This window comes from Nestor notabilis, unplaced genomic scaffold (assembly GCF_000696875.1).
Source record: "Nestor notabilis isolate BGI_N333 unplaced genomic scaffold, ASM69687v1 scaffold31770, whole genome shotgun sequence".
In the NCBI taxonomy this organism is placed as follows: domain Eukaryota; kingdom Metazoa; phylum Chordata; class Aves; order Psittaciformes; family Psittacidae; genus Nestor; species Nestor notabilis.
This window is the reverse complement of record NW_009913001.1, coordinates 317-10,210: the sequence shown is the minus strand read 5'-3', so window position 1 is coordinate 10,210 and position 9,894 is coordinate 317. Positions and strand designations below refer to the sequence as shown.

At 38.3% G+C, this 9,894-nt stretch overlaps 2 protein-coding genes across 2 annotated transcripts in view; one reads left to right on the top strand and one right to left on the bottom strand.

Annotated features, from left to right (window-relative positions):
- Nucleotides 1-865: 865 nt before the first annotated feature.
- SDHD (succinate dehydrogenase complex, subunit D, integral membrane protein) lies at nucleotides 866-3,167 on the top strand (the record flags this gene model as incomplete). Its single annotated transcript, XM_010022332.1, has 2 exons — nucleotides 866-1,010; nucleotides 3,002-3,167. Coding segments are annotated over 2 exons (311 nt in total), but the record flags the coding sequence as incomplete, so codon positions are not given.
- Nucleotides 3,168-5,279: 2,112 nt separating this feature from the next.
- Nucleotides 5,280-9,894, bottom strand: part of IL18 (interleukin 18) — a 4,859-nt gene continuing 244 nt past the window's right edge. The window contains exons 2-6 of the mRNA XM_010022320.1: nucleotides 7,984-8,051; nucleotides 7,114-7,122; nucleotides 6,493-6,630; nucleotides 5,662-5,807; nucleotides 5,280-5,530 (exon numbers count right to left, since the gene is read on the bottom strand). Coding sequence (XP_010020622.1) covers nucleotides 5,315-5,530; nucleotides 5,662-5,807; nucleotides 6,493-6,630; nucleotides 7,114-7,122; nucleotides 7,984-8,051 — 577 coding nt within the window. The 3' untranslated portion in view covers nucleotides 5,280-5,314. The remainder of the gene's footprint in view (nucleotides 5,531-5,661; nucleotides 5,808-6,492; nucleotides 6,631-7,113; nucleotides 7,123-7,983; nucleotides 8,052-9,894) is intronic.

The following is a 9,894-nucleotide window of genomic DNA, read 5'->3' as shown; positions in this document are numbered from 1 at the left end:
GGGGGTATTGTATTATAAAGGTAACTTCACAGAGTCAGTGGTGTTTTTAGCATGGGCTGATGGTTCATTCTGGTGCAAAGTATTGCTTACGATGCTAGGGTTTTGGTTTGCCCCTGAAACTTCTAGAAGTTTTGATTTCCCCTTCCCCCCAGAAGTATCTGCATGCTTCTGAACAGTAAGAGTTGATTGCAGAGCTCCCTAACTGGCATTTCTGTTTCTGGAGTTATCTATTGCATGGTTCAAATTGTACCCAGTGTCAGTGGAGGCCTAAAATCCTTCAGGCTACTTCTAGGCCATATATCACTGTGATTGTGCCAGAAGTTTAATCTGCTGTTTACAGTTTAAAATAGCAATACTGGTTCCTGGGCAGAACTGTGCACATTGCTATCATGATTTGCCTTTCACTGGAATTTGCAGTTGTGTCTATCTGGTTCTGGAAGCTATTTCTCAAAGGGTGGGAACAGTAAACAGTGCATAACAGTAAGGAAATAAAGGCTTTGCCTTCAGAGATGCTTCTTTCCTGTGATGGTTGATTTGGGCCTTAGTCCTGAACTGCAGGTTGTGAAAGTAGGACTGGTGCTTGTTTTGTCTTCACCTGTTGAGATTCTATTTTTTTGTATTAAAAGAAGCTTCTCTTTTTTAGCAGCAGCCAAGAGAGGGGTGTTTAACCTTTTTGACATTGTAAAATAGGTATATATTCTATAGCAGTAATTCAAAGGTATGTAGGTGTTGCTTGGATGAAAGCCTAGTAATGAGATCAGAGAAGACACCTAATTGAGTGGTGCTGATCAGGATGAGGAATCTGGTTTTAAGGTTACAGCACTTTGAACAGGAGCTTTGCACTGAAAAATACTTCTCCTTGCAGGCAGTTCCAGGGCTGCATCTTTGCACTGGACAGGTGAGCGAGCTGTCAGTGTCCTCTTGCTGGGTCTCCTTCCTGCAGCCTACCTGTATCCTGGACCAGCCATGGACTATTCACTGGCTGCAGCCCTTACTCTCCATGGCCACTGGTAAGCACAATAGGCTCTTCAGAATTAAGAGTAAAGTCTGATAGTCAGGATGACTCTAAGCCTTAAGTCTTAAATCTTAATTTAAGATACTGTATATGACAGTAAGTCATACATCTAGTGTAAAATACCTTACTCTCGAAGTTCTGTGACAGTCAGAGTCTTTGACAAGACTAGTCATACCTTGGTCTTCCTTTGTCATGCTTCCTCTCAGTCAGAAGGCAGGATAAATATTACTGTAAAGGAATCCATAACCATTCTCTACACAATATCTTACTCAAGAGGACTTCCTTGCCACTGGCTATGTAGAATCTTGACTTTTTATCTTGTAGAAGACAGACCTAAAGGTGTTACTATGTAGGAAAATTCTGTTGTACTTTCATAGGGCTACAGTATCTGTAAGAGAAAAAAGAGAGTTTGCTTGCCATAAATGTTAATTTTATTGCCTTACAGATCAGATAATGCCTCTAATAGCTGATCAGAAACTGCAGAGGAGTATTGTGTATATTTTTGAGATGTTTTCTTTCAGCTTTTGCTACCTTTTTCCTTAGGAAATCTTGTCTTATTGTCCTGCGTTGGAAATAGTGCTTCAGGTATTTAGGTGGTTATCAGTCCCAACACTAACCTATGAGTAGACTTACTCAAGATGCCTGAAACCATGTTTATCTTGTGTACCATTTCTGGTGGCATATCATAAAGCCCTCGTGAATCCTGTGTTGTGTGTCTACTGCACATCAGCTGTTCTTGGGGACACTGGTCTTTTCCTGTGAGGGCTTTTGTGAATGAGTGTTCTGTAAAGTCATACACCACTTCTTCTGAGAAGTCTTAGCATGGCTCGGTCTTACTCTGCCATGCAAAGATCATATGAAAATCCCTTATCAACAGCACAGTTGAAGGGCAACCTGTGAATCCCAAGTTGACTGTGGTTTATTTATCCACACTTCTGAAGGCTCGAAGTCTGGGTAGGGGCTGGTTTCACTCATGACCTTATTCCAGTGTCCAGTTGTAAAAAATAGCTGTAGCAGTTTCAGAGTAGTTGCCTTTCTGCTGCTTCGCCCTTCTGCTTCTGTTATGTACGTCTAGGGACTCCTTGCACCTCTTTTCATGCTTTTGACATCTTATGGTATTAGAACTCCATCTAAGTGAAACTGAGCTCAGTGTTCACTTCAGAGATGTCTGCTGCAGGACTTTGAATTTTACTAGGTCACTAATGTGTCTTGATCTGTGGGACACAGGTTCTTCAGCTTCAGGTAAGACCAAGGCAAAATCCTAGGAAGAAAATTGTTGCATTAAATATGTATCTCTTTTTAACCAAGTTGACATCTGTCATTGCACAAAGCAAACATAATTGTACTTTTGTACATGAGAACTTGTACAAAATTGTACAAGAGAACTACCATGTTAGTTTAACAGCATCCTCTGTCTTCCTGTTGCTGGATAGCTTAAATCTGGACAAGAGTTCACTTGCAGTCTGTCAGATGTATTAAAAACCCAAAGTATGCTAATTTTTTGGTTGCAACTATTTTTTAATCTAAATACACATCCAGGAGTCTTCTGTGTATTTGTGACAGTGGCTGGTCCCAGGGCAACACCTTGCTGATCAACCAAGAAGGGTATTTCCTTGTTTCTTTTCTTCAATCCTTGGAAGTCAGATAAGCTGCCCAGTCTTTCTTGGAGGCAAATTCTACAGATTCTGTTATCTGAAAGAGCTGTGCTCAATAAACACCGTGTTTCCTCAGTACCATTAAGAAAACTCTGACCCGTATTTTTTATTTTTTAAACTAGAATATGCAGAATGTTGTTTTATTTGTTCTTAAATAGGTGCATCTTCTTTCTGAGTCGGAAATGGGTGTTCTTTAGGAAAGGTTGATAATAGCGGGTGAAAAAAATGATGTGTTTGAGCCATCTTAGTAGTATGTTCATATAAATGGAGTGGATTCCAGTGAGGAATGTGCTTTCCTGACTGCAGCTTTTTTCTTCTTGTTATTTTGTAGGGGTCTTGGACAGGTTATAACTGACTACGTCCATGGAGATACATCCATTAAACTGGCCAATACGGGTCTGTATGTACTGTCAGCTGTTACCTTTGCTGGCCTCTGCTACTTTAACTATCATGATGTTGGTATCTGCAAGGCTGTTGCTATGCTGTGGAGCCTCTAAGATGCGATGAAGTCCCTGACAAACATGATTGTTCACTGCTGCCTCTGCTTCACCGTATTTTTATCAACGTGTTTAATGCGAAACAAATGGATCCATAGTATGTACATTCTGCAGCAAGTTCAGAACTAGACTTTTAGAAATAAACATCCAACAGCAGTAAAAATATTAGAAAAGTAAATTTAAAGTGGATGAACTACAGGTGAGGGTGAGTTGATTTAAGCTGCACTGTAGATTGAGAGGAATTAGTTGTATCAGTGGCAGACTTACACAGCTGAAGGTAACTTTCCTTGTAATGGCAGCTTTGATGAGTGTTTTTCTAAAACAACTGTTATTTGGTTTCCTACTTTGTAAAACATACATGGCTTGTGGAAAATTAAACTCTTATTTCTGACATCACAACAACTGAACTGTATGTAAGACACACCCTGTAACTCTTTGGACCCCAAGAGTTGATACAGAAAAGGGAATATTTTTTTCTTAATTCATACAATAAAGAATTTACAGAAATAGTGTGTGTGCTTCTGAGCATTTCTTATTACTTTTGAGTTACTTAAAATGTTTTCTCTGCAGATAGTTACTGTTTTTTTTTCCTAAAATGAATTTCAAATACCAATTCATATTGTTACATTACTGTTCATATCGTTACTCTGCATTATTTCATTTAGATGTTACAAAACAAAAAATTAATACTTCGAGGTGACTTAGACTTGACTTAATACAGAGTAATGTCCGTTAGAAAATACAAAATTGACTTACTTAGAAAAAAAATACTTAGAAAATACTTTTGCAGATTAGTTTTACGAGCCATAAACAGGATAGGGCTTTCATAGTTTCCCAGCAATGTGTATGTTCATCTACAACAGTTTGGGGAGTTTATTTTCTAAATAAACACATTTTCCCACAACTAAGACAACAGACATACCCTTTCTGCTCAATGTGAAACTGACCAAGTGTTCTTTTCCAAGTCTTAATGTTTTAAAATATTTTAGGAGGCTTGAGACTTGTTTTGGTAACAACAGGTGTTTTGGTTTTTACCAAAATGAGTCTTGAGACTTTTTTCTTTCTTCTACAAGTTTGAGTATTTTCCTCCCTTTCATGACAGATAGAAGCCTTCCTGTTTCCTCTGATTACTTCTGCCTGGGTGGGGTATGACAATTGTACCCGCTCTATTGCATGGCAAGTTGAAGACCCAGGACCCCACCTGAGCCAACATTCAGGTTATCACTCCCTGGAGCTGGAGCAGAAAAGGATGATTTCTTATATATAGGAGAAAAGGATAATACATTCCATCACTAATTTTGGTTTTGGTGAAATCTAGTGCTTGCTCAGTTCTAAATGTGAAATAGAGTTCACAGCCTGATCCCAACATATGTTGTGTTGTCACATACACAGAATAAGGTAGGGTCCTTACGGGCGCTGCCCATATCTACATTTGTTCCAGGCTGTTAGAAGGACAAATGTCTGTTTCATTTCATTTCATCACTAACCTATAATTTACTGTTAACTTTTATGTAAGCCCCCTTACATAAAAACATAACTTTTTTTTCCTTGGCCCCTTTGAGGACAAACAGCTGTATTAGAAATTTTACTGTTCACTTAAGTTAGCAGTTTTCTAAAGAAAGATTTCCAGTAAGTTAAAAATTGTTGTTTGTATTTCAGTTGAAGGTGAGAATTTCACTGAGATTCATGAAGATGCTCAGGAAATAATGTGGATGTAAGAAAGTGTTCATTGGCCCAGTGCATGGTCTGCTTATGAAATCTGTTATTTTAAGTCGTTTTCTCTCCCTCCCCAAAATAGATCTACCTCATCTATGACTCACCTAATTAAAAAGCTCTTTGATCAACAAGTGGTAAAGATTTTAGGGATCAAACTATACAGGACTATATAGGCACGCACATGCTTGTTTCCTCTATGTGTAATACTCTTCTATCTGGCTGGAAAATATGCTGCTTCTTTTTGCCAAGGATTTGAATTTGTTTTCCTTTGCAAGATGCTCATTTTTGTACTGACTTACGGTAGTGAAAAACATGAAACTGGCTTGCCTCAGATAAAGAAATAATAAGATGTCTTTAATAAAAAGCCAAAATATATTTTAAGACTGTTGAAGTATGTCATAGGTGGTGACTTTCACAGCTGGTGACTGAAGCTAGAAACTTATCTTCATGGTTTCATCTACTTCATCTTCTCTTGACAGCTTCTTCAGAATTAATTTTCTTAAGTAGCCTTCTTTCTCAAAGGCCAAGAACATTCCTTGTTCTAGTGAGTATTCAAACTTAAATGCTCTGGAGCTACAAGATGTAAATGTCTTTTTGAAAAAGATTATGTTACTTTCACCAGGAATTTCTTTGGGAACTTCACCTTCCTGAGGAAGAAAAAGGCAATGCGTTAGTCCCAGCACAAGACCTGAGCAGTTTTGTTCAGCTCACAGATGTTTGAATTCTTAATTTTGCCTACTACTTACACATACATAAAGTACAGAAAGGAGATACTTACCCTGAATCGAACTGTCATTTTTCCACATTCATTCTCACAACACATGTAATAACTTTTATCTTCTACCTGGATGCTGAATGCAACAGGCATCCCTGATGAAGGTGTAGTAGTTTTGTAATAGTGAATGTTGAAGTGCATTCCATTGCCTAAATAGAAATTGTTTAATAGTCAGGAGAGAGCTGCAACAACACAACTGTGTTATGTTCTTCTCAGGATACTTTTCTGACAGGAGAGCCAGGACTGAATTTTTCACACTGCTGGTAGCATATATTTGACTTTCTGCAGTCATTCAATAACCAAGATTTAGAATTTGCAAGAAGGCATGTGAACTTGCCAGATAGTATGGCTAGGATGTTCAAACCCTTTTACGTGCGTGCATGAAGTGAGAATTGGATTTGTAAATAGTCATCTGTAAAGCAGATTATATCTGTGTATGTGTGTTCAGCAAATACAGTTCTGAATGAATTGCTGAGCCACCCCTCCCCCAATCAAAGGCAAAACCAAAAGCAGTGTTAACTGCTACTTTTAGAAGAAAGTAAGAGCTTTCAGTGCTCTGATAGTCTATTTAAACCTAAAAATGTTTCTGGGGGTTTGTTTTTGTTTTTGGTAATCCTACATATACCCTTCCCCTAAAAAAAATAAAAAAAGACATTAAGAGCTTAGTTTGTGATCACATTTCACCAAAAATCTAATCTCTCAGCTTTTTTCATAGAAATTAATTTAAGTCTTTACTTTCTCAACATTAAGAGTCAGTGATCACAAAGAACAAAAGCACATTTAGAATAAAGCAGCAGTGCAGTGGTTATAGTAAATATTTGGAAAATGGTCTACCAGATTTCATCTCCTGATCTGTCACATCTTCAAAAGCTGCCATGTTTAAATCTGGTCGAACCACAAGCAGCTGGCTATTTACATTTCGAAGGACTCGGTGGAGAGTTTTTTCCTTACAAAGGGCATCGCACTCCAGCCCTGTAAAAATGTTAAGCAAAGAGGGTGAAATACTTTAGCTGCAGTCTCCTCAGTTCCTAGTTTGCTACAGGCTTAATCTTGTCATTAAAATACTAGGTAAAACAAGTTCTTAGAATGGCAATCGCAAAACAGAGGCTGTGTCATTCTTCCCACCTCTGGCTTTTCAGAAGGATTTCCCACAATACAGCAGTCTGTATACATAAGTAAGAGAAGCTACCATATCTGTTAATGAGAGTTCAGAAGCAACAGTTACCTCACAATTAGAATTGCATTAAAAGGTCCTTCTGTACCTTATGAAGAAATAAAGCAACTTCAGCTTCAAAAGGAGACTGTGAGCTGTAGCGCTCTCTTTTACAGTAGCCATTATCAGTTTGAAAACTTGTTCTCTCAGGCACCGTAAACATTTATGGGTTAGTAAGTGTAAGCAGGTTAGTTCAGGTAAAATTGATAACGAAGGTAATAAAATATGAGCTTTCATCTTACCATCATCATCTTGGTTCCAAGTGAGCAATGAAAAAGACAAAGAAAAAACACCATTAACCTCTGCCCCCACAAAAGAAACCATTCTACCCACCCAGTTTTGTTGTGCAAGACTGGCAGCCACCCACCTACACGTTTCCAGTTGTATTCCCCAGTATCACTAACTCACCCAGATGTGCTGTTCTAACTGCAGAGTGTGTTTTATCTGTGAGCATAACAAACTCAACAGAATGGTGAAACCACCAGTCATTTGAGAACTGGAGTTACCACCAAACCAAGAGGTATGCAAAATGTTTTAGGGTTACTTAAGGGTGAGCAGCTCAGGTCAGTTTAAGCCTATAACCAAGGAATAAATGGCATGCAAATTTTTGTTTTCATCAGCACCTTTATTCTAAGTGAGCAAAAGGACAAGCAACAATCATTACAAATAGCTTTTAAAGAAGAAACTGTTTTCTAACTTTATTGTATGAGATAGGAAGTCACCACTTCTTCCAAGTCTACTCCACAGTATTCCAACCTTTCTGAGTGTCCTTTACAGGAATATATTGTATGAAGCACCAAATATTCCAGTGACTCAAGTACTTGGCTAGCAGTATTTCAAACTGACCTATTAACACACTGGGAGAGCTGTCTCAAACTCAGATTCTTTCTGCAGTGAACAGCCTGCCTCCATAATCCAAGAACTATGGTTCTTCTAAGTGGGTTGGGATTGAAACTGCTTTGAGGATTGCTTGGGTAAAATGGGGAAAAAAGTAGGATTCCACAAAAACAGGGATGCCAGCCCAAGGAAAGGACTGAATTGTATATCAGCTTTTGATCTTCCATGCAGAAAGAAGACACAGTGTGTCTCTCCCAGCAGTGGGTAGTAATTACCTGCAAAATAGAGGCAGAAATTTTCTCCAAGGTATACTGCACACACAGTCTGTTCATTCATTTTCACCCTACAAAAACACATGGAGAGGATTCAGTTAAGAACAATGCCTTTTACTCTATAAAGCAAGGAACTTCTTGAGCTAGTTCTCTTCCAGTGCATAACACTATTAATAGGGCGGGCATGTTTCACTACCTGTTAAATTGCTTTTTCAAATAATTGGTCTGTTGCCTTTATCGTTATTAAGAATAACAGAGCATCCTTCAAGTTCTGTTATCTTACAAAACTTTTCATTCTTAAATGGTGTTACACAGGAGTAAATATGAACTCACTAACATTTTCTCTTTCTATGAGAATGATAAAGCTCCATGAATGTACTTCATCAAATTAGTTATTTTCTCTTGGGTCTGGAAAAGTTGTTTTACTATCACGCAGTCATTTGATTTTCTGTTTCTAATTTTCAAGTAGGAAAGTGACTAAGACTGGATTAAGGACCTCGTTACTGGCCATTAAACCATAAACGTTGTATTAAGTTTACATAGAGTCATCTTTACAGGTTTGCTATATAAAAGGCTGAACTTCAAAAAAAACCCTAACTTCAGACTGCTCCTTGGAAATGCCTGTATTTTTTGCATCTTGAGCTGGAATTGTTCCTATAGAAGAATACCTGTATTGACTAGGATTGAACAGTAAATTCTGATATTTCAGCAATTTTACTGCCATTAGGATGGTTGCCATTGGAAGGAATAATTCTAAGAAATAAACACTAGATTAGTTTTATTTTTAAACTGATGGTGAGTATGATGATGTAATCTTCAAAATTAAAATAGCATCTCCTATCTGTAAAGAAAAATGAGAATAGGAATAAAGGGTATTATAATATGATAGAGGAAGACGTGGCAAAGAATTTAGTTCTTCTCTGGCAGTAAACAGTTCTAAAATGTCCTGTGCCGCTAATTTTGTGAAATGCAGGTTGCATTTTACTTCCTGTTTCCTTTTAGTCTGTATCTTAGTAAATTTTTTGTTCATTTTCCTGAAATGCTTTCTTGTATGAATGTTTTTCCCTGGTTTATCTATGTTTTTAGAAATAAAGGCATTTTTATAAGTAGTCTAGACTAGGAAGTGCTTCATTCCAACCTACCAACTCTGGTTGAGGCGTTCTTTTCCCTTGCACTAGCCACAGAAATAATAAATGCAATAACTGTTTAGTAACTGTTGAACGTAGGTAAACAATGGGAAGACCTGTGTCTTGCACTGCGATATTACTGTGCAAAGCATTTGGCTTACTTCCAAGGCTCTTTTTCACCACTTGGAAAAGACTTACTGTACAAAACAAGGAGCAATGCCAACTTAAGTAAAAAACCACACTCTTCAACCTTAGGGATCGGGGTAGGGAAATCACAGTGCTCTGTTTCCTCGTGCCTCTAGTGGAGCATTTTGAAGAATGTATTTGAGAGTGATTTTTTCACATCCTATTTTTATATGGTCTGTAGTTCTAGGTGGTCTCTGCAGAACAGGTTCATAGCAGAGGACTGCATCTTATGTTTCCAAACATGCATACTGAAGCCTTTGAAATGAAATACCACATCATCACAACAGCGCATGGCTCATATGTAATGAAGTAAACCAAGAAGTCTAAGACAACAGAGGAGAAGACATAGCCAGGACTTAACGATATGTGATTAAAGGAAAGGGTGGCCCTTGCTTTAGTGTGGGAAACTTAAACCTACCACACTTCTTCGCCCGATGTGCAGTAAAAGATGGTCAGATGTTTTACCAAGCACGCTTGTAAGGAACGGTAGAAGCTAAAAAGGAGCTTTTAGCTGCCTGTTCGAGACAGCGTGTAACAACTTGCCCCGCAGGGAAGAAAAGGCGCTGGGCCGCGCTCCGGCGGGTCGTGCTGCGCTCGGCCC